A 24,187-nucleotide genomic window follows, 5' to 3' on the forward strand; every position below is an offset into this window, starting at 1 on the left:
GTTAGATCGTTTGGGCATCATTCTCTGCAATAATGCTTACGGAGCATAGTGTATACTCGGGTCTCCTAAATGATTAATACATGGGCTCCCCTCTGTGTGAGGATAACAACAAGGTCGTGATTGAGTTACAATGCACAATAGGGGGGAGAGAAAAAAGTCGCGCTTTGCCCAATTGTTCTTGGACAGGGTGAGAGGCTGCTGGCTGTCAGAGCCGCTGCAGAGATGGGAGTGACAGCAAGGTGGCTTGAGGGGAGGCTCTATAAATTGCATTGCACATTGCACAAACCTCTCCAGAGAGGAGGACATCAGCAGAAAGTCGTCAATCCGACCTCACACTCCAGTGCATGAGCAGAGGCCACCACCGGAGAGAGATGGCCGCAAAAGCGGAGCTTTCAAATTGGCCAGAGTACCCGGAGGACTTGCGCAACTTGGCGCACATCAACTCCAAAACGTGGATTTCTCCCAATTCAATTCGCGCGTTCTCGAGGAGGGACACGCACGCCGGTGAAGATGCAGATAGGCCTATATCCCTGGAGAAACTTGTGCCAGGGAGTAAACTCCACGAATGCGTGTCCACCAGCACCACCGAGGGCGCGCACGCAGGCCCGCCGGGCCCGCACAGGCACAGACGCGTGGCCGCCAACGCCAGGGAGAGGAGGAGGATGCACGGACTCAACAAGGCTTTCGACGAGCTCAGGAGCGTCATCCCGTCCATGGAGAACGAGAGAAAGCTATCCAAATATGACACCCTGCAAATGGCCCAGATTTACATCACGGAGCTGTCGGAGCTGCTGGCCGGCGTGGTCCAGCAGGAGTGTGGGAGTGAGCAGAGCTCCAGGATCAACCTGGACCTGAACACCCTGCTGGCCGGAGAACAGCAACTAGAGACCCCCAGAAACCAGCTCATCATACTCGGGCCTCCCTCTGACCTCGAGTCAAGTCATTCAAGAGCTTCTTCCTCCAGCAGCAGTGATGGGGAATCCTCGCACCTCAGCGACGGAGAGGACGCTCAGAGTGGGAGACAGTGAAGCCTAAATGACAGTAGACACACATGAGAGACACTTCTGCTGCATCTTCTCCTGTCAACAGTGATAGAGTAGATGGGGTTTTTTGTGTTTGTTTGTTGGTTTTTTACTTTTTTTATTTTATGATGCCTCTATTAACTACAATAGAGCTTCAAAAATGCACTTTAAGATTATTAACAATAACTAGTGGCATTTCCAGAGTCATTTGTTGGACTTTGGATTTTATTTCTATTCAAAAACAAGTATTTTTCTATTTATGTGTAGCTGAGTGGCATTTATGGGGGATGTTTTGCTATAATAAAGATATAATTAAGACATGAGTGTGCTTTTTCAGTTTTTTTTTATACAACCCTTTTAACACAACATTCACAACAAAATAAATACTGTTTTTGGCTTTGATGCAAGGTGCCCATAAAAGAATGATGAAAGAAAGTCATTCTTATTTTTTAAAAGAAGAAAAAGACCATTTGTCCTTGAATGTGCAAGACTTTTCCAAGCTTTTGTGTAATTAAACACTAATCAGGTTCAGCAACATGACTTTATATGTACTGATGCAAGAAGCTTCTTTTACATGCGACCGCTTCAGATGTTTACATGACAGTAGACATGAGAGACACTTCTGCTGCATCTTCTCCTGTCAACAGTGATAGAGTAGATGCATGGGGTTTTTTGTGTTTGTTTGTTTGTTTTTTACTTTTTTATTTTATGATGCCTCTATTAACTACGATAGAGCTTCAAAAATGCACTTTAAGATTATTAACAATAACTAGTGGCATTTCCAGAGTCATTTGTTGGACTTTGGATTTTATTTCTATTCAAAAACAAGTATTTTTCTATTTATGTGTAGCTGAGTGGCATTTATGGGGGATGTTTTGCTATAATAAAGATATAATTAAGACATGAGTGTGTTTTTTAAGTTTTTTTTTTTTTATACAACCCTTTTAACACACAACATTCACAACAAAATAAATACTGTTTTTGGCTTTGATGCAAGGTGCCCATAAAAGAATGATAAAAGAAAGTCATTCTTATTTTGAAAAGAAGAAAAAGACCATTTGAAAATAATACATAAGTCCTTGAATGTGCAAGACTTTTCCAAGCTTTTGTGTAATTAAACACTAATCAGGTTCAGCAACATGACTTTATATGTACTGATGCAAGAAGCTTCTTTTTCATGCTAGCTGTAAAGAAACTAAAATAAATATTCACTTTTATAGTAGCAACCATAAAGAAAGGCAAGCTTTTATACTACATACAAATATCTTCAAGCAAACAAGGCATAACAGTATTCTCCCGATGGACTTTTTTTTTTGAAGCAGTGAAGAAATTAATTACACCTCATGACAGTTTATCATTGTTGATATTGCTCCTAATAGTCTTTCCATTAACTATTGATGTCTGCTCCATAGGGAAGAGCTGGCTGGAACTTTGCCAGGTCCTTAGAAATGATTTCTGCCAGCCTGTGTTTGAAACTGCCCGGCGCCTCTGAGGGTTTGTTGTGAGCAGCGGCGCTGGCGGCCTCCTCCTCCACATCATTCAAGTCATCAACCGCCTGTGCTTCTGTATAATCATCTGGGTTGAGGGAGACGTCCACTGTGGGCAGATGTTGGCTTGGAGGCTTAGGCTGGACCCACGGACCGGATATGGCGAGGACGTCGGGAGGTCCCTTCGGACACGAGTAGAGCTGAGGCGGGAGAGCTGAGAAAGAATCTCTTTTTTTCACATCTGAATAGATGGACTCTGAATATTCTGCTTCAGTTCTTCTTGTCGAGGGCAGCACGGCTCGCCTTAAGTAACCTGACTGCGAGTAGCTATCCACGGTGGGCAGATGCTGGGTTTGAAGCCTGGGTTCGGAGCACTGATCAGATTTGGTGAGGGTTAAGGGACGGTTTGGGGGAACAGGCTGGTGTTGGACACGAGAGTAAATCTGTGTGTGGAGGTCTGAGAGAGAATCGCATAGTTTCACATCTGCATAGATGGAATCATCCGAATCATACGCCTCAGTGTTATTTTCAAAGGGAGCTGTGGCTTTCCTCACATTGTCATACAATTGTTCCTCTGTGATGTTATTCACATTTACAGTTTCCAAAGAAGTACACCGTTCCTCCCCAGCCTCATTTTCACTTCCCAATGACTCCCTGCTGCCAGAGTGATCAGGTCTGAAAAGAGACATGCGCTTCATATTTTGTACTATTGTGTCATTACGGTAGTCGCTAACAGACTGGTAGTCGGTGTCAGCAGGGACCTCTGGAAGACTGTACACGGGATGATCAGCAAGATCGCTGGCTGAGGCTCCAACAGCAGCAGCAGACGTGTCAGGAAACGAAGGTCTGTGGGCACTGGGAGGTTTGGCACTCATCTCCCTTGCTATTGAGCATTCCCTGGATATAGCCTGGAAGATCTGGGGACCATGCGGCGTCAGGAAAGTGAACCATCCTTCTCCAGACTCGCAGCGACGCCCTGCTTCAATACTGAATCCCCCCTGAAATTACACGAAATATGACTCTTCATTGACATAATCATTTGATGCTTTGCAAACACCGCAGTGAGCTGAGGACTCCCCTTCTCACTGCAGCCCCCCACAATGTTTAATAGGATGAAGCAGGTACAAGGATAATAATAATACCAATAATGACATTAATAATAAAATGGATTCATGCATTTTCCAAAATAGGCTCACTTATCCATGGTGATACTACAAAATAAGCAGCTGAGCTGTGTATTAGTAAAGTTTAGAGGAACTAAAAGCACAGATTGTTGAAATGTTTGGACAAATCTGTTTCCATTATTTCTGGGATACCAGCTGCTGGCTGTCACTTCACTAAGACCACAAGAATTATAATTTTTGATAATTTAGTCTGTGCAAAGCTGCGTTGAAAATCCTCGTTAATGACTTCTTTATCATGTTGTTAGAGTTCATTACGCTCTTTACCTCCACCTGACCAAACTTGCGTAAGAGCCTGTATGGCCAATGGAAGATCACGCCACCGGTTTTGATGCTGAGCAGAACCAGAGCGTCGCTGTCTGGGGACACCAGGTACTGCCCGGCCAGCTTGCACCTCTTGGCTGCCTCTGTTCTCTGGATCCTCACCTGGTACTGGCTTGAAGAGGGAGTCTGGTCTAAAGATAGGAAAACATCATGACACAGTGAGCTCAGTGTGGTGTTGACTGAAAAAAAAAAAAACAACATAAAAACATTTAAATACTTCAAAAATATGACATTTACCTTAAGAATTGCAAGCATTTTAAACACAGTATTCACATTTTCAAGGGCTCATAAGTATTTTGGGCAATTGACTGAAAAGAATCTAATTGGCCAGGTTTTAGTTGGCATTTGGGAGCGGTTTGGCTGAGGCTACTAATATCCAGTCCAAGAAGATCCCAATGCAAATAGAGGAGGGCATCATTAGGCTGAAAAATATAAATCTATACGAGAGATAGCAAAGACTGTATGTGCAACCAAATCCATGATTACATTCTCGGAAATAAAGAAAGCACTGGTGAGCTCAAGGACAGACAGCAGAAGGCTTGGAGAACCACGGAAGACAACTAAAGTTGATGATCACAGAATCCCACCCCTGAGGTCAAGAATATTCTGAAGATTGCAGGTGTGTCATCATCAAAACTTTCAATCAAGAGACACCTTCATGGGTGTAAATATAGAGTTTACAACAAGGTGCAAACCATTGGTAACATTTGTAGGTTATACTTTTACCGAAAAACATCTAAAAAAAAGTCTCAGGAATCAGATTCTTTTAGATTATTTCTACCTATACATTTCTGTATAGGTGTTTAAGGCTATTCTCTCGGCTCACGTCCAGTCAAATACTGCAAAACCGACATTGCTTCCCAGTGTTGTTGTATAATGACCCAAAACATCTGGTGAAAGCAGCTCAAGACTTTTTGAAGGCAAATAAATTGAATATTCTTTAATGGTCAAGTCGGTCACCTGATCTCAACCCAACTGAGCAGCTTTTCAGTTACTGGAGACAAGCCTGAGGACAGAAATGCCCACAAAGAAGCAACAACTGAGGGTGTCTGAAGGCCTGGCAAAGCATCTACAAGGAGGGAACAGGCTCTAGACTTCAGGCAGAAGATTTTCATCTGGGTACTAAGAATTATGGTTATATTTACACCCCAAAAGGAACATGAACAAGTACAAACTTGTAAACATGATACAGTAGAAGTGGGATAACGAATCAACATTACCCTTTTTCCAAGATGAGTAAAGTTCATTGTCCTCCATGGGCAAGCCCTTTCCTTCTTCAAAATCCCCTTTTCCTGATTCCCAAGGATCTCTCTGCAAGCATGGCGACATGGTAAACATTGCACTGAGTTTACACCTCCCTCTTATCGCTGTTTATGACCTCGATTGGTAAGATGCACTCAAGAACGTAGCTTGTGCAAGCACAAGAATTAGAGAAGTAACAGGAGTTCCAGATACACACTTTTAACTTCCTCAATATGTTATCTATCCCGAAATTAAATGGCATGAAATGGGAAGGAGAAAAGCTGTAGTGGCTGAGAGGAGAGATGAGTAATACCTGGAAGGCGAGATGAGAGAGGGCGCCAAGCCAGTCCTGGCTGTCTGTGGAGGCAAAAGTGTAAGTGCACTGCATGGTCTTCAAGTAGAAAGCTGTGCAGCCCGCAGGGCACGAGGGCTCCTTGGCAGCAGGGGTGACACTGAGGAAGTCGCATAGACGCACCACCTTTCTGTCCGCTGGTTTCTTCCGGCCAGCCTTTATCTGGTCACCGTTGAAACTGCTTTCAGATGCGTTATAGAACTCCAGCCGGCCGACGCCGGTGGAGCTGGGCTTGAAAAGCAGCATCCATATTTTCCGCCATGTTCTCTGAGGAGAACATGTTTAAAAGAAAATTAAAAATGGCCGTTGATAAGTTATCTTTCAGGATACAAACACTCAAGGGCGAAACTTTAGTTTCAGAGGTGGGGGGGACACAAGTAACGGTACATTTGTGCGTGTAGCTGTAGCGTGGATGTGCAGTGTGGCTTTGTAAGACTATGTGTGTGTGAATGCAAACAAACAATTTTAATATGGATTTACTTTTTTAGACACTTTTTAACTTTTTTTTCCTGATATATGTATTTATTATTATTTTCGTTTAGTGCTATACAATAATAAAAAAGAGTCTTTAATCTTGTGACCTCTTTTTCTGTGGGCATCCTTTATTTTTGATAAACGCGCCGCGTCCTGGCTATCTGTCTGTGAAGACTAATTTATGGTTCTGCGTTAAGTCGACGCAGAACCTATGCCGTAGAGTTACGGCGTTAGTTACGTGGCGACGCGCACTGTGCGGTGCGCGTCGCCGCGTACGCTACGCCGTAGGCTCTGCGTTGGTGTAACGCGGAACCATAAATCAGCCTTGAGCAGCTCTGAGGGGAGGAGGGGAGGAGGGAGCGGGAGCGGGATGCCGTCGCACAGAGAGTGTCTTGATGATTCGCAATTACAGGCTGAGCCTACCGTTAGTTCTTAAACTATAAAAAGTGGGGGGGACAAAAACATGATTTTGAAAAGTGGGGGGGACATGTCCCCCCTGTCCCCAGTGGAAATTGCGCCCATGCAAACACTACCTGAAGCTAAAGTGGACAACAACGTCTTCAGCACTTTTTTTTTCTCTCAGGACTAAATGTTCCTCTCTGTTTTCACGTAGCTTTGTATCTCTGCTTTTAATAGAATACCAGGAAAAAAGTTCTCTTCTTGAGAGTATACAAATATTTCTGTACACTCTGAACTGCATATCAACTCAAAATCTCCAACATAACACATCCCTTTCACTTTGTTTGGAGCCATCTGAGTCTTAAAATGTGTTATCCGGAGGCGTTCAGATTTTCTGGGCATCATTCACAACACAAGCACAAATCTAACTGTTAGTACACCGTCTCTGATCACAGTTCAGTCTTTATGATCAATAACATTATATTCCAAGTAATCAGGTCAGATCTTGTTGACATTCCCTAATCTGCATGGTTGCTATGGTTGCATACATGTATAGGACAGATGTAAACAAACCAAAATGGAGAGAACATTGGCGTTGCTTTGGTTGCGTACTGTTATATAGGGCAAAGATGCAACGATTTTAAACAAGTGATAACGAAAGCGTGATAGATGGTGGACTTTTCTGTGCTCTGGTTTATTTCTGGCAGCTGTCTGTTCTGGTATGTGGGTAGAGTCTCGTCCAGGCAGGTTAGCTGTACGCTTACAGACAGCTAAGATTAACTAACAAAGCAATCCTCCATCACTTGTAGACGTGGTCATTGTTTGTGAGCGCCATAAAACACTGTCTGAAATCCTATTGGAGAAACCGGACTGTTCAGACTGATCAAGTTGAAAATGCATTTCAGCATGCAGTTTGAATCCAGTTTCAAAACATCACATTTTGTGTGGTTGTTGGCTTTGACTGTCAAAACGTCTATAGATAGATGCAATTTAGATATGGATAAAAACAACTGTGGCCAAAAAAAGGACATTTTGAGGTTATGCTTTGAGTGCAACATTATTAGGGTAAAAGTCATTAAACAAATGGTAAAAACCGGTTAAATGTTTCCCGATAGAAATAGATGTTCTCAAGCAGCGGAGTGGACTGAAAGTGAAGGTCGGGCTTATATAACCCATAATGGACAGTGAATATTTTACATAGCTTCAAAGCATCACACTTGAACTGTTTTGCTCAGATACTGTACGTCTGAAGACATGAAAGTTTAGTTGCTTTTGCAAGACTGTCAAATGGGTTTCGGCCGATAGCTGGGACAGGAGACCTGAAGAGACAGAAGATGCTTCCTGAAAGTCACTGAAACTCATATTTTAATGTGAAAAAGTGAGTCGACTTGTGGAAAAGGGGCACACTATGTCTACTTGGAGAGATAATACAATTTATATTGACAGTGCTAAACTGAAACAGAAATAACATAAAATTAAAGACGCAACACCACCTTTTCTCTAAACTACATCTTTGATTTATAATCTTGCAATAGTTATAGAGATAGTTGCATATTGGAATGTAGACCTAAGGTGTGATTTAAGGACAAAAATAAACAAGGTTGGTGACTTAGACATCTGCACAATTACATTCAGGCCTCTGTTTGGAGGTCATAATCCACCATATTGCAAAAATCTGTTACAGGCTGCTTGTAAATTCTCTGTTTTTCATTTTTTCTAGCCGCTGCTGAATTAATAACTTTATATCAGCAATCTATGAAATCTGAAAAAGCATATTCGACATTAATATATATGTAGTTACTAATATAATATTCTTTCAAATTGACTCCATTAATGTTATTCTTAACTGCCACTCTTGATTATCTTTTATTAACATAGTCAACAAGTATTTTCTCTTAGGAAAGAGCAAAGTTAAAGGGCAGATAAGATGCAAAGCTTTTTGGATTGAATCAAACTACTTCACAAACAAAACCCAGCAGAGCAGATTTTGGTGAAGACTGACAGTTTTCCGCAGTATTTTGAGAGACTTTTAAATCCATAGATGATCCTGAAAAACCACCAAAGGTTCAAAAGGCACAAACATAATCTTTGAGAAGGCCACAGTGCTTAGCTGCTTTAATGAGTATTTGGTTGCCTCTGGTTCCATGATTGATTCTCATAATCACTTTTGAAAGTCCCCCACTGTTTGTTCTCATAATGAATCTATGAATCAATTCTTCTACTTTTCCCAGTTTTAGTCTCTGAGGTGCAAACAGCCCTCAAACGTTAAGGCATCAGACAATCTCACAAGTTTCTCTCTCCTGACAATTATTTATCCAAAGTTCAATTAGTTTTTTATGAAAACACAGCACAAATACAGCAACCTCAAGGGTAGCAAATTGTTTTCCTGAATCTGTAATAAACATGCAGCACTGTGCAGCCTTGCTAATGACCTTAACCAAAGTTGAAGTTAAGACTGTTAAGTGTAGGGCCCCAGTTGGATGCCATTATGGTGCTGCTCCCATGCTTTCTGAATATCTACACTCTCCAAAGTTTCACTTTTAATCCTGGTGATGGTGTGCTACACAATGAAGAGACAGTTTGTGAGATAAACCAGCTGAGCAAAACTTTCTTTGTTATTTCACAAGCAGAAAACTAGTACAATGGTGTCTTTTTTCAATATAATTTGTGATACTGTACCAGATAGATTGCTTAGGCAAATCCTGTGCTGCGGAACCCAGATTACCTCCCATCCAAATTAATGCCTTTTATTTCTTAATTTTATTTACCGTTTTGGTTAATTTTTGGCACTAAAAGTATTTGGTTAGGTTATGCCAATTAGAAAATACTTGCCGATTAGGTTTAAAAGAACAACAACCATTGTTTGCCTTTAAGGTGACATATTATGACTTCTTCTTGGAATTAATAGCTGGTTGATCCTCCTGCCGCAGCGATGGAGTTCAAAACATGACTCTCAGTAGATCCGGGAGAATATTTCTGACCGTTTCTCAAAGAAACTGTTCCAACTCAGAACACAACTGTGAACAGCGCATTTCACAGCATCTACTGTACGTCGGATTAAGGCCTGACCTCTGACTGCATCACTCCAAAGATGTACTTTTGTTTTCTTAGGGTCATCGGTGTACCGCATCACTTGATACATTTTTCTAAAGGTTTTAACTGGTGGACAGTAATCTGCACAATTCTTTTGTAAACTTTAAAATTCATTTTCACCTTTTACCATAATGGTAAGAGGTCCTGATCTTGAGGGCAGTGAACCAACCCCAAATCCCTGTGCTTCCTCCTCCATACTTCACCGGGATGGTTTCATATTAGTAAGATGTGCCCTTTATTAGTGGCTCAAAAATGGTTTTTGCGTATTCTTCAAAATGCTTCCCATGATTTAACTTTTGTGCATCAGTCTACAAAACACTTTACAAGTAGCGTTGTGATTTCAAAGCTGCTCTTTGTTCAAATACTTCAATATGGTAGACCTATGAAGAATGACGTTACAAGCTCCAGTGATGTCTTCAAGTGGTGATTCTCGTTGAGGATTTGCGTTGTGCTTTTGGAGTCATCTTGGCTTGGCTCCTACCTCAGAACAGTGACTTCATTACAAAGCTGTCTCCATTTATAGTCCGTCTAACTGTTGACTGTGGGATGCCTGAATGCTTGGAGATCATTTTGTGTTCTTTTCCAGCCTTGTGCAGATCAATATGTCTTCTCTTTTTTGTGAGGCTTAGTCCACATCATCAGATATTTCTTATAAACAGCAAACCCAGAATGTTTGAGTGCTTTTTATTAACCAAAGTAGCTTTTAACTACACTCCCAATCTCGTTTTATTAACACAAATCCAGGCGTACAAGCTACTGACTTCAATTACACTTTGCGGACTGAGTTTATTTGTTTTTTTTTTAATAAATAAAGTGGTGTTCAAAGAAGATACATTATTGTTAGTTGTTGCTTGCAGATCAAATCAGATTTTAAAGGAAATTAATTATTATTAATTAATGGAAAAAATCAATTTGAAGTTATTCACATTGTTTTTCTTGCAACTATATATTTGGATGTCTCAAGTGACCACCAAAACTAAAGCTCCATTATAACACAACTCTAGGCCTTTACTTGGTACTGCCTGAGACTTGAAACATGTCATTCAAAGGGACCTTAATGTTTGCAGGGTTCTGAGATATTATAGACCCACATTAGAGAGGTAGTGTTCAGATACCTATTTTTATTACACGCAACCTCACATCATACCACATTTGCAGAAGCAGCTGTAGGACTCCATCTTTTTAATATTCTGACCAAAGCATGTGTCGGAGATTTCACAAAGATCTCACGAAGTGGTTAACTTGTGAAAAACGGATTGTCACACCATGCACCACGTTGAAAAAATAACTTACAAGATGAGCCGTGCCTCAGTTGTAAAAACCACGACCTCATAGTGTAGACGCCGAACCAGGAAACCTGACAGTCTAACGGCTTTGTGCAAGGGGTCAAAAATAAAATATGTGTGCACATGGAAAAATTTCAAAATATAAGTACTTCCTCCCTGTTAAGAGTCCATCCTCTTTTCATCTTGAGCTTCTTCTCAAAAACCAAAGACAGAAAATACAGATGTTGTGACATGTACTTCCATAATTAGATGGTGCAATATCATCCATGCTTTCCTCTGAACTGCTACTGACTTCAACTGAAGCACGTAGCATGACCCATCAACACATGTGTCCATCTGTGGGAGAGAACTGGTCTTAGTTTTGCCTGTTAGCCGTTCTACCTGTAGTTACCTGTAATGTAATGACTTCAACTTGACCTCCATTGCTCCTGTTAACTGCCATGTCATGCAAACAACTGCTACCAACCACAGCTTTGACCATCTTCAGTAGTCTCTTCCTGTAATTCTTTAAATATTCAGTTTGACTGTTGCTCATTGAAATCCTTAACTTGTGCGTGATTGGTGGGATCAAAGAGAGATCTACAGTGTGTTCATAGATTTTTCTGCTTAAAAGGGCACTCCAGTCCTTCCGTCCTGTTGGTTCTATTCAACTAAGTTACTAAGTTTGCTTTGCTCTGCACCAATTTAGCGATGTGAACACACCCCAACCAACAGACTCATCAGGTCAAGCACCTGTCCCTGACTTCAACTGGTGTGAAGCTATAATCATATTTACACAAGGTTAGTTCGCCTACTGATGTTGTTGTGCAGCATGAGGCCACGTATGTGTAAAGGAAGCACACAGCCTGCTCTTAAACAGAATTATAGCAGTTTGAGCAATGAGGAGAAAGTAAGTCAGCTCACAAAAATATGCATGTTTTAAATAAGTAGTTGAGTTTCAGTGAATGCAAACACAGTTTTGACTTTAAAAAAGTAGTTTAACAAAAATATTGAAGGGTGAAATGACATCAGAAGAGCACGCCGCACTGTTCAAGATAAGCAGATATGAGATAAACAGATAAAAAAAATTCTAGCAGTAATTATGTGGGGCTTCAAGTTAAAACATTTAACCTTTAAACAGCTGAGAACTCAGCAGCTCAACTTCAGACTGACACTTTATGAAAGCAACATCAACTAAAGCATGCTGTCCTGAGACAAAAACAAAAACACAATATTATACATTTCATACAAATGATGACCATGAAACTTACTTTTCCAAACTTGACGTTTTGAAGGTACAGCATCCCCTCCTTGTAGACCACGTCCATGCTTGAGAGCTGCGTCTGTAAACTGTTCACAACTGTACACCAGTTTCGTGCTGTGTGGTCAACAAAGTATCGAGTGGGGGAGGTTAAAATGTGGTCTTTTCATCCACACGAATCAGCGTTTCCCTTTACGTCAGCAGCAACTTTTTTACTAACAATTTTGGCACATCTTACAGGAAATTAAGTCAAGACAAGTCTGATCTAAAAAAAAAAACAAACCCCCAAAGCTTAAATAAAAAAAATAAAACAAAAAAAAATAAATATAACACAACGCAGAAGCTGTTTCTTCTTTTCTTGAGCAATTTCCTCAACACGCTGAATGATGCCACACTTTCCAGAAAACATCAAAATGTACAAGTTCAGAGTTTTATTTACAATTTAATATTCAAAGCTGTATTTTACAAAAGGCATATTTATGAAACGAATAAGAAAATTTGCAAACAATATTTTCATCTGACACAAAATACTGTTAGGTGATTATATACACACATATTTCTATATATATATACACACTTCCTTAATTCAGTGACTAGACATGTGACTGTACAGTTTCCACAGAAATGCTTTTCACTTCTGCATAGCATTGAAACATGTTTGCTATGAAGAAAAAGCTCTTAAAAGTCCATGGAACTGTGCGCCAGGTAGTCTTTCCGTCCAATGTTGGTGACCTGCTTGGTCTGCATGGCCTCCAGCTTAGGACAGTCTGTAATACGGTGACCGAGACCACCGCAGAACGTACAGCCGCGCTCTCCTGTGGGGAAACAAAAAAAATGGGTTAGTTGTAGTAGAAAGGATTTGCACCCATTAAATGCTTGGATGGGTCAATAGGAGATGATGAATATTAGGAAGAAAACATACAACAAAGCAGTCTGAGTAAGATGTGTGAAACAACTCACCCCCAATGTCCAACTCTTCTCCAGTCTGAAGCACCTGGAGGACGGGAGGAACCTTCTGCTTGGCTTCAACAAGCAGAGCTTTCAGATCCATCAGCACTGACTCATCTGTTAAGAGATGCAATGAACACACTCAGCACTGGACAAGTTCGGTGAAAGCACAGCAATAGATGACAAAGAAACTACTTTTTAAGGCTTTTCCTCACTCTCAACAAGAGAAAGGTAGAACAATTTCTCCCCCATCTCTGCAGTGACAGTGGAGTCACTAGCTGCACATATGAACCCTCTGTCGAGTCACGTTTCCTTACATTTAAAATGTATTGTTGACTATTTAAAGCACTTTACATTACAAGCCATATTCATGCATTCACACGTGTTTGCATCACTGTCTTAGTTTACAGCAGCAGTTCCCAACCTTCTCTGGTGGGTGTCCCCCCCCCTTTGGTTTATAAGAACATTTTTGCATATCCCTCCCTCCCCACATACACGCTCTCCAACCAGACACACACATTCTGTTTTCAAACTGTAGTGCAGTTTATTTCACACCTCACCAACCTTTATTGAACAATTGAACTAGTGATTAATCATGTTCATTGTAACAGTTTTCTTTCTTCTTTTTTTCCCTGTGTAACAACATTTAGCATTATCAATACATTTTTCAAGGAATGCCTCTCTGTGCAAAAAAAAAAATTAACAACTCCCCGTCAAAAACATTTCCATTATTGTCGGAGGCAATTCTAGTCTCTTGGGGCCCTTGGCAAAAATTCACAGGGGGCCCTCCAACTAATCTACCTGATATAGTAAATAATCTGACACTTTTTGATTTTTTTTTTTAAATTGTGCACATTTGTATCGTTTTTAAAATAAAATATAAACACCACTGGCACCAGTGGTGTAAAGTTTTGTACTTAAGTAAGATTTTTGAGAATTTGTACTTTTATTGATACTTTCATTTTTCTGTACTTTTACTTTTACTTCGTTACATTTTCAAGGAAAAAAAATCGTAGCCACTGGGGGGCCACTGGGGTACAGCAGCAGTGATGAGCAAAGGGAGAAATTAAAATGGGGTAATGGAAACAAACGCTAAAGGAGTCAGAATAATATCACCATTATTTAGAGTTGTAAGCAAATTCTTGGATTCTTAATTTCTTTGCAATCCTTTTCAAAAATAATTTTGTACTTTGTACTTTTTACTTTTGTACTTAAGTACATTTTACACCATGTACTTTTGGTACTTTATTATATTTAAGTTGAGGTACTTTTATACTTTTACTTAAGTAATGTTCTTAATGGGTACTTTTTACTTTAACTTAAGTAATTTTCAAGCAGAAAATTTGTACTTTTACTTAAGTACAATATGTTTGTACTTTTTCCACCTCTGACTGGCACACAACGCACAATTATTTCCACCCATGCACCTTGGAAGCACATTTTCTAACTTTCTTGCTGATTAATTCTACAACGTAGCATTTTTAGCTTGAGAGTTTAGTTCAACTGGACACAGCTTTGATTTGATACCTGAAGAGCGTGTTTTGTCCAAGATAGCCATTTTATTTTCAGCCTGCTAGCTGAGTAAACACGTTTATCGTAGTTGTCTGTACTGTGAAACTCAACATCAGCAGGACAGACTGAGCTGCTCTGGGCTAAATTAGCTTATATGTTATCTGCATTACTTACCGTTTTCTTGATCCTGTTTTTTGTTTGTCTGTTGACTTTGTCTTACTGCATGATGGATAGCATCTCTTCATTTTGATTGACCCGCTCTCATCAGATTTGTTCACGTAAGCCAGAGAAAGAGGCGGGCCCTCCCTTTAGGGGGTTCCCCACCAGCCGACTACACCGTCATTGCAAATTCTCCTTTGAATTGCAAATTGTTGCGATTCAAACTTGGTCGGCCCTCGGGGGCTCCCGTCTGGGTCGGGGCCTCAAGCATTTGCCTGGTATGGCTTTTGGCGCCTCTGATTATGCTAGCAGTTTCCAAGCATTCATTTTTTCATTTATTCACACGGCCCCTCCCCCAGGGAACCACTGGTTTAGATGGACTAGAGAGGCTCTTCCACTCTCTGCACTCAGCGCTTCAGTTTTGGTGTCAAAGTCAGGAACGGAAACACAGACTTTCAGGTCCGCAGTTAAGTGCAGAATCTCCTGAGCCACAACCACCCTAAAATAAAACCCTTGGCTTGAATCATGTTTCCTTACCACAGCCTTTATTGATGAATGTTGTGGCAATGCCAGTCTTGCCTGATCGTCCAGTTCTGCCAATTCTGTGGACTGAAAAAGAACATTTTGTTTAAAGCCAAATTAAGGAATTTACAGTTTTCAAATTAAGAAATAATACAACAATTTTAAAGCTGTGTACCCTTACCATAGTTTTCTATCTCTTCCGGCATGTCATAGTTCACTACGTGCTGAATAGCTGGGAAATCCAGACCTTTGGAGGCCACATCCGTGGCCACTAAAACATCTTTCTTCCCTTCTTTGAATGCTTCTATAGCTTTTGTTCTTTCCTCTTGATCTGAAAAATCAATCAACATGTTTCACTTTAATTGTATTTTCCAGTGAAATGGCATGTATCGTGCATAGAAACATGTGACATTTGCAAACAGGGTGGCATCTGGTGGTAATGATCAGGAACTACAAGTAAATGCAAAAATCTTCTCCGTTGACTGTGCACCGGCAGCATGGCATGTCAATGAATAAAAGGGATTCTGCGTACCTTTGCCTCCATGTATGGCCACTGCCTCCACTCCCTTTAGCAGCAGATACTCGTGGATGGCATCTACATCCGCCTTCTTCTCAGCAAATATCAGTACCTGTCGTAAGGAAAACAGAACTTCAGCGTTTCTCGCGAAACCAGAAATATTTGTTGCATCTAGGAGCAGAAGGTGAGGGCTGAGGTGGACGATTTTGTTTACATTAATATAAATCTGCTTAACTACGGAAACAATTGGGATCATGATTACTTTAGTGAATTAAAAAAAAAACAACATTTATTTTAAATAATGACTCAGAGTTTCAAAGCATTAACCAAATTCAAAATGCTACATTTTTTAATTATCTTTAAAAATAAAATGCAGCTATATGAAGTGCGAAATAATGAACGCAACTAAAGAATGTTGTAATGCTCTTTGAATGCATCTTAGAAAACAACTAAAAAACACAATATAAATGAAAGATACAAGCAAATGTAAATAAGACGGAGCCAGTTCTTTGTCAGTGGGAACAGAAAGCCCGGTTCCAAACTTAGCGCTGGCCCAGAACCAGAGGTATAAGAAAATCCTAAACATGTTTTCAACATTTCCCTTTCCTTCTTCCATCTCCACTCACTGATTCTTTTTCTTTTTACAAAAACCACCAGACCCCACCAGCATGACTTGCTATGCTGCTTCTAAAGGTGGAAAGTTGAGAGTTTAAGCTGCCCCTCTCAGCTACATTATATTTTATTGTGACGTACACAACATCAGGAGCAACAGAACTCCTCTCCTCTCGTGCAGCTGCTGCTCCTTGTCGACCAGTCACACATCACATCTGAGTGCACACCTGTTATTATAATTACACTGGTGCCGACAGCAACACGTCTCTGTCCGTGCTTGAAGAAGATGAGCAGCTTTAAGTATCCAACAAGGAAATTAATTATGGTTTATTTAAAATGTTGTTTTGTGGTTTTTTTTGTTAGATGCTTTTACGAAATAAAAGTTTCTGAAGGCACAACAAAGTCACTGCAGCAGTGTAAGCCAACAAATGTTAGGAAGTTGATCTGATGTGTTTACATAAGGATGAAGAAAATGTATCTAAAACTTTATTACATGCTTTTGTTAAGATAACATTTTTGAGTCCAGTGGGATAGATCAATATATATATATGTATGTATATGACTTAATGTATCTTAAACATGTACATATATCCAAGTGTACTCACGGGAGGGGGCGTTTTCTGGAGACACTCCAGGAGGTAAACCATCTTAGCCTCTTCTTTTACGTATTCCACTTCCTGCACACACATTAATACATTTACCTCATGAAATTTTTACATCAGTGTGTTTGTAAGCAGAACGTAATCTCAATAAGGAGAAACAATAAATCCAGTGAAGGATAAACATACTTGAATGACGTCCAAGCTGGCCGCTCCGGCCCTGCCCACGTTAATGGTGACTGGTTTGACCAGAGCACTCTTGGCAAAGTTCTGGATCTTCTTTGGCATGGTGGCGCTGAAAAGTAGGGTTTGTCTTTGTCCCTGTAAAAGGAAACAAACAATTAAACAAACAAACAAAAACAGTTACTGTTTACATGAGAAGATCATGATCCAAGACAAAAAATAAGTAAATAAATAAATACCGTAGATGACCAAATAGTCGCCCGCGCGCATATACGCGCCTGTGCTCTAATAGCCGCCGGGGTCCGAGCCCATTTGGCATAATAAACGCCGGTTCAATTAAACGCCCGGGCGACTACCGGTAATAACACTGTATTTGCATTGTATTGTGTACAGTATCGTTCATACTGCTCTGATCAGCTCCGTGTGTCAGAGGCACAGACAAACTGTCTTTGTATATCAGAGCATGTGAGCGGAGTGAAGCGGTTATGGGGATTCTTTATTATTTATAATTTTATTTTTTTATATATTAAAATCCCAAAATATCTGTACCGTTTCTGATTGGGTGTGTGCACTGCGAATCATTTTTAGACACAACAAAGAACGCGTACCGCAAAAGTTGTGTCTCGGTGGAGGAACCCGGCGTCCCAGCAAAATGAGAAGAGAAAAAAGAGTTGTTCCGAACAGCAGACAGCGCACACACTGAAGGCTGATTTATGGTTCCGCATTACACCAACGCAGAGCCTACGGCGTAGGGTACGCGGCGACCCGCACCGTACGTGGAAATGCGCTCTTTTTTTTGCTATTAAAACATGATTTGTAATGTGAATTTGCAAAACTTAAACTACAAATAATAGTTTTTGACATAACATCAGAGATTGTGCATGCTCTCTGTGAAAGGATGAGGCAAATCGGGTCGCAGCTGCTTCAACTGTGATTCCTTCACGAGGAGCGACCAGGATTTCAAACACGCTTGATTTTCTTGCGACCTCACGATTTGTGATCGGGAGCTCGTCGTGAGGTGTTGTGTTGTGTACAGTGTGTACAATTTTAGTTCCAGTGGTACTATGGTGATCTCATATGTTCTTTGTAAGTAATGGTCTGGTGCTGCTCATTGCAAAAATAAATTGTAGCCTGGTGCAAATACCCGCCTGGTTCTTATAAACGCCTGGGGTCCAAGTGGATTTAGCATATTAAACGCCCGGGCTACTAAATGGTCATCTACGGTAGTTTATAATGTTGCCATGAACTGAGAATGCTATGTAGTGTCGACAACCAGTGCATTGAATGATAGAAAAAGACATGTCTACTGAAAGTTTACGCCGTAAAGAATGCCTCACCTTGAAATATGAGAAGATGGTCCTGATGTCCTCTTCAAAGCCCATGTCAATCATCCTGTCTGCTTCATCCAGAGCCAAGTAGCGACAGATGTCCAGACTGACCATCTTCTTCTGCAACAAGTCCATCAATCGTCCAGGGGTGGCGACCATCATATGGACACCACTAGGAGCAAGAAGTTAACTCAAAACACAACTCAACACTTGGATTTTTAAAACATTTATGTAAACCTTAGCCCTTAAGAACCAATGCTTTTCTTATATGTGCTGCCTGTCAGGCATCACATGATAGAAACACGTTTCAGAATGACATACTTGAATCATGCAGTTTTTTCCCCGATACCAGCTTTAATCTAAATTCTGGATCAAATCCAGCCTCCATTGCCACAAAAAAAAGAAAGAAAGTCAATCAGTTTAACTTACTGTTTCACTACCTCCATCTGTTCCTTGACAGACATCCCTCCGATGCAGAGGGCAGTGCGCAGCTGCGGAGCTCCTTCTTCCTCCAGCAGTTTGCAGTAAAACTCTATGATGCTGTGTGTCTGCCTCGCCAACTCTCGCTGGATTTGAAAAAAAATAAAAATAAAGTGAAAAATACAGAAGTCTAAAACTACATTTCTAATCCCATTATAGTGCACTAAAATTGATATTAGAAAAACTTCAGCGAGATAACATTTAAAGAGTCAAATTCACTTTTCTATTGGATATTTTGTTATGTACGTTCAACTAAGTGTAAAGCAAGAATACATTTTAACCAGAACCAAATTCAGACATGATGCATCATATGTGTATGTATCACTCCTACTGACCTGGAGTAATATTGTGATGGCCAAATGTGATGCATTGCATCAACCTTTTAAAGACATATTAACACCCTTTTTTTTTAAAAACAATATTAAAGAAAATAAGGGGAGAGTCAATAATCATAAATACAAAATCTATTGCCATTATTTTTATAAATGTAGCCACAGAACCATTCTGCAGAGGAAATGTATCAGGTTTGCAGGAAGTGACAGCCTACAACACCGATAAAACTACCAGTGAAATCATTGGGTGACAGATTTAATGTTAGGTAAAATTCAGTAATTGTGACAGCAGGATAAACTCTGACATTGTCAAGTACAGTAAGTCTTACTGAAGGACAGATGATTAGCCCATATGGTCCCTCTCTTTTGAAGAATGGCAGCCTCTTCTCCTGCTCCAGGGAGAACATGATGATGGGCAGAGTGAAAACCAAAGTCTTTCCTGATCCAGTGAAGGCGATGCCGATCATGTCTCGACCTGACAGACTACACACAAGCACCGTTAGCTCGTGAACGCTCGTCTTAAAAGAGATCACACACCGTGTGGATTGTGCTGCCATGTGCTCCACTTACACTGTGGGGATTCCTTGTATCTGAATTGGTGTGGGGTGCACAATTCCTTTCTTTTTTAAGCCTTTCAGAATTGCTGTAAACACATCAAACAGACATTTGTTGTCCTGCTGTTACCATGTGGAAAAACAAAGAGGCTTCATTCAGAAAGTGGGTTTTCATGTGTGAGACAGAAAGTGGTGTTACCTGGTGGGAACTTCATCTCTCTGAAGCTTTTGATGGGAGGAGGGATGCCATCACCATCGACTAGGATGTGGAATTTCTTCCTGACGCGGTCGTGTCTGGTGAGTGGCATGTTCAGGATGTAGCGGGGCGCCTTCCAGCTACGAAAAATGTTCAGGTTAAATGAATTTCAACAAAACCAAACACCTGCATGTAGATTTTTATTTTACCGAAGCCACTGATCAAGAGCTCACCTTGTTTTTATGGGATCATCATAGATGATACCTTTGGCCATTTCCTTCACAGACATCAGTGCTAACAGATGACGATTTAAAGTTGGCACAGTTAGTTTTCCCATCTCAAAAGGTTATGAATCTAATCTGCAATTAAGCAAGACTTCTTAGGAACATTACTCTACCTCTGCCTTCTGCAACGCTTTCAAGAATCTTCTCTTCCTCTTTCAGCTGCTTCTCCTTGGCTGACTCTTTACGTGCTGTTGTAACAGACAAAAAATAATAAAATTAAACAGAAGAATAAAGTAGACAGCTATCATGACAGTGATTGGGTCTGTCTTTAAACTGCATACCTTCAGCTTTCTCCTTGAGGTGCTGGTGCTGGTCAAGGAGGCTGACATTGGAGCGTGGACCAAGACCCTCATCTTCATCCCTCTGCTCTTCGCCACTATCCTTCAGCTCGTCATCCACTGCCTTTCCACGCAGACGTAACATCTTCTGAAGCTGTGAGGTAAATGTTCCATTAGACTTCAATTTTTACACATGCTAGCCAGAGGTTTTTTTGTTGTTGTTTTTTTTTTAAACATATTTTTGTAATTCTAAATAGGATAACAAATTACTGTTTGGTGTGTTTGCAGCAATAACTTAGGGCCAAGTAAAGGTATTACATGCATGGAAAAATACATGCCTGAATGTATCATTTACCAGATTTTCTCTCTCAACAACTTAGAAACATTATTTCAAGGTACTAATTCCAACACAAACTTTCCCCCACCCCATTTTTTAAAATTCAATAAACACTTTATTAATCTATGCAAGAGAAATGACATTGTTGCAGGGAAAGGCAGTAAGTGTCTATTTACATATAACTGATTACATTCATAGTAAGGTCATTTGTATGCAAAGTAGCATGAGAGATATCCCAAAACTGTGTCAGTAGTTTCTCACACCTAAGTGGAAGTAGAAAAAATCTAAAGAATATATTGGGACTGAAGGGAATTTTTTTTTATTTTAATGTGGATTTGTTCCACCTGACCAGAGAAAAATGATCTATATTACAAATCCCAAAATGAAGAAACTGACCTGGACTGGTTTGTGTTTTTTAATGTTTGCTGTTTCAATAAATATCAAACAGAATAGTAAATAGCTTACCATTTGTTGTTTTCTGATTTTGACTGGTACATATGGAACATAATCATCAGCCTCCGATCCTTCTGAGCCAGACCTTTCATCCTCCCCATGGGATCTCTGTGGAAACAAAATACAAACCATAATCATCATCAAAGTTTTATGCAGCGATATGCACCCTTTACATAAATGTTGGAGGTCACCAGTAATTTAAACCACGGTGGTAGCGAGTTGCATCGGTCCTTTAGAGGAAACTTTACTCAAAAATGGTGCATATAGAGTCTGATGTACTGATTAATTTCAAGGGTCAATATGAAGAGGTTGCAAGATGACAATTACTGCATGACAATACTGTAATTTCACTATCAGTGTGATTGGTTTTCATGAGGGTTGTATGTACCTCATGGGCACGCATGCAGATTTTTTTAAACTTTTTAATCCCCTGTAATTGGCTAATGAATCAATTCAACCCAGCTGTAAAAAGATGCACTGATATCACAATGACATATTTTAAAATAAACATAATAACTGTAATTTAAAAACTGATAGACAGGAGCCAAATATAATGAGTTAAAAGTATGACCTTTTATAACTAATATAGTAAAAACAAAGGACTCAAGAGACTTCAAGAGAGGGCTGATAACTGTGGATGACATGCCAGCTTTAGTCACAAACAATACTCAAATGGTTAGGGTGTCAAAAGGTAGTAAACCCAATTCACAAATATGTCATATACACATTTATCTCATTTCAACTGAGTTTAACCTCATCAACCGATTCCACCTGATAATAATTTTTTATGTAATGTTCTGTCTGAATTATTTTGTAGCACCCCCCCTTCCAAAATGTAGAATTGTTATTTGAATGGCATACTTGTTGCTATTTGGTTAATTTTAATGTAGAAATGTCACATAAGCACTGTCACGCTCTTTACCGGCCTCATTATGTTATCTAGACAAAATCTGTATTCCTCAACTTCCTTCAATGCAGATGCTGAATAACTTAAAAGTAATTTGGTATTATCTATTAAAAGATATATTCAGTTGGATTAGAATCACTCCATTTTATATATTGACGTGATATACTGCATATGATATAAGGTATAATCTGACCTCCCATGTAATGATGTGACAACCTAGAATGCAAAGCCAGATGTATGCAATCCAAATTAATGCAATACACATTTATATGGATTTTTTTTATTTTTGTATTGGATACGATTTGGAAACTGTTTGTCTCTAATCTCCCCATTTGATTCAAATGTAATTTGGGTTGTGTATTTGTATTCTTAATGAGCTACTACACAGAGTAGTACTGGAGTATGATGGGTCATGAGAAAACAACACCCCATGTAAACACAACCAGTGACTGAAAAGACAACTATGTGTGAAAAGAAAAAAGTACAAGATGAGGTAAAAGTGAAGGCAAAATCAATCAGCAAACAATTAGACAAAGGAGAATATGTTGTACATTTTTTCACATGTACATTTTTTCTTTTGTATTGCACCAAATCACCACAACAAATTCCTTGTGTGTGTTAAAAAACTACTTGGCAATACACTTCTTTCTGATTCTGATATTTCAATAAGAGTTTTTGTGCAGTGATTAGATTGCACAAGGAAACAACCATAAGCCTCACAGATGAGGTAAAGAAACAATAAAAAAGTGGTCCCAAACATTTGTTAACCTTCATCAAGTCTGGAAAGTGTGTGTAGTGCCTTGAACAGCTTTCAAGTAATTTACAGGTTTAGACAGACTATCCCCTTCATCCATCTCTATAGTGAAACGAACCATCTTTCAAGCTGCACCAACACAGAACACAATAAGTCACTAAACGGCTTGTTGGACATTAAAACTATAGTACAAGTGACTCGCATGCCAGAGTTGGTAGCACTCTCCAAAAACCATCATCAAAACGTCTTTTAGAAGCAGGATCAACAGTAAAGGGACATTAAAAGTTTCCTTTAATGACCTTTAACTTTTCTATTTGGTTGTAACGACCACAGTTTGTTTTCTACCCTGCATTACATTACATGTACACATTATAGATGTTTTTATTGTTTCTGTGCTTTTATGCTTTTACTTCTGGTCTTTTTATGTCGTGATTTTATTCCTTTTTGTTTATTTTGTATCTGTAGGACTTTGAGATTATTTTATGAAAAGTGCTTTACAAATAACATTTATTATTATTATTATTATTATTATTATTATTACTACTACATGGCGTGGCATAGATATGCAAGCACTTGTGCTGTTTTCAGGGCACCTATTCGCCTTCATACACGCATATTGGTTAGTGAACGTTCGGTGAGGTTTTAATAAATATCTGAGATTAGTTAAACCTCAGCACTAAGTACCAACAATGTTCATTGTGGCTATCGTTTCATTTCGTTGTCTGCGTGTTTAAAATATAAAAAACAATCACCCCCTCCCTAATATTCACTCAATTTCGTTTAGAAATAACATAAAGTTGCTTTACTTCTTTAATTATTGACCTTTTTGTGGTTTAGACCTGGCGCTTCAACAGCTAGCATGCTAACTAGCCGCCACCTCGAGCCTCCGGATATTACAAACACGGTTAACAAAACTCACCTTTTTGGCTTGATTTTCGGTCTCCATTGTTATATATAAACCCACTAACGATTTCTAGGAACTTTGAGAGGTGGTTCGAGATGTAAAATGATGCACACACTTTAGCAAACCCGCATGTTTGGACAACAGCGCTTCAAGTGTGTACGGACCGGCGGAAGGGTCAAAACTACCAGAATCGCATTTTCCAATTCATTCAGATCAATGCTTGAAACA

General features: G+C 39.8%; 3 protein-coding genes across 3 annotated transcripts; 1 reads left to right on the forward strand and 2 right to left on the reverse strand.

Moving 5' to 3' along the window:
* The first annotated feature begins 258 nt into the window (after positions 1-258).
* atoh1b (atonal bHLH transcription factor 1b) lies at positions 259-1,923 on the forward strand. Its single transcript, XM_061725032.1, has one exon. The coding sequence runs from the start codon at positions 345-347 to the stop codon at positions 1,026-1,028; it is 684 nt and encodes a 227-aa protein (XP_061581016.1). The 5' UTR covers positions 259-344; the 3' UTR covers positions 1,029-1,923.
* dok3 (docking protein 3) lies at positions 1,691-12,391 on the reverse strand. Its single transcript, XM_061725031.1, has 5 exons — positions 12,111-12,391; positions 5,570-5,875; positions 5,235-5,325; positions 3,958-4,145; positions 1,691-3,507 (listed from the first exon to the last, which is right to left on the reverse strand). Exons 1-5 carry the CDS (start codon positions 12,165-12,167, stop codon positions 2,410-2,412), a joined length of 1,740 nt encoding a protein of 579 aa, XP_061581015.1. The 5' UTR covers positions 12,168-12,391; the 3' UTR covers positions 1,691-2,409.
* A 125-nt stretch (positions 12,392-12,516) lies between these two features.
* On the reverse strand, positions 12,517-24,118 carry LOC133446855 (probable ATP-dependent RNA helicase DDX41). The gene is made up of 17 exons (XM_061725030.1): positions 23,975-24,118; positions 21,407-21,502; positions 20,608-20,758; positions 20,440-20,514; positions 20,276-20,336; positions 20,046-20,182; positions 19,863-19,935; positions 19,622-19,775; positions 18,910-19,046; positions 18,490-18,652; positions 17,159-17,290; positions 16,976-17,047; positions 15,774-15,870; positions 15,423-15,572; positions 15,257-15,328; positions 13,061-13,165; positions 12,517-12,915 (listed from the first exon to the last, which is right to left on the reverse strand). The coding sequence occupies exons 1-17, from the start codon at positions 23,999-24,001 to the stop codon at positions 12,779-12,781; spliced, it is 1,839 nt and encodes a 612-aa protein (XP_061581014.1). The 5' UTR covers positions 24,002-24,118; the 3' UTR covers positions 12,517-12,778.
* Positions 24,119-24,187: the final 69 nt, after the last annotated feature.

This window comes from Cololabis saira, chromosome 7, assembly GCF_033807715.1.
Source record: "Cololabis saira isolate AMF1-May2022 chromosome 7, fColSai1.1, whole genome shotgun sequence".
Lineage (NCBI taxonomy): Eukaryota > Metazoa > Chordata > Actinopteri > Beloniformes > Belonidae > Cololabis > Cololabis saira.

What these genes read in the sequence shown, in the direction of transcription:
- atoh1b (XM_061725032.1), top strand. Translation starts at nt 345, where the DNA reads ATGAGCAGAGGCCACCACCGGAGAGAGATGGCCGCAAAAGCGGAGCTT.
- dok3 (XM_061725031.1), bottom strand. Translation starts at nt 12,167, where the DNA reads ATGGACGTGGTCTACAAGGAGGGGATGCTGTACCTTCAAAACGTCAAG. An exon ending in AAAACGTCAAGTTTGGAAAA is followed by an intron (nt 5,876 to 12,110) that starts GTAAGTTTCATG and finishes TGTTCTCCTCAG; the next exon opens with AGAACATGGCGGAAAATATG. An exon ending in GCAAGTTTGGTCAGGTGGAG is followed by an intron (nt 3,508 to 3,957) that starts GTAAAGAGCGTA and finishes GTGTAATTTCAG; the next exon opens with GGGGGATTCAGTATTGAAGC.
- LOC133446855 (XM_061725030.1), bottom strand. Translation starts at nt 24,001, where the DNA reads ATGGAGACCGAAAATCAAGCCAAAAAG. An exon ending in AAATCAGAAAACAACAAATG is followed by an intron (nt 20,759 to 21,406) that starts GTAAGCTATTTA and finishes TTTACCTCACAG; the next exon opens with CTTCAGAAGATGTTACGTCT. An exon ending in ATTCATCAATAAAGGCTGTG is followed by an intron (nt 13,166 to 15,256) that starts GTAAGGAAACAT and finishes ATCTCTTAACAG; the next exon opens with ATGAGTCAGTGCTGATGGAT.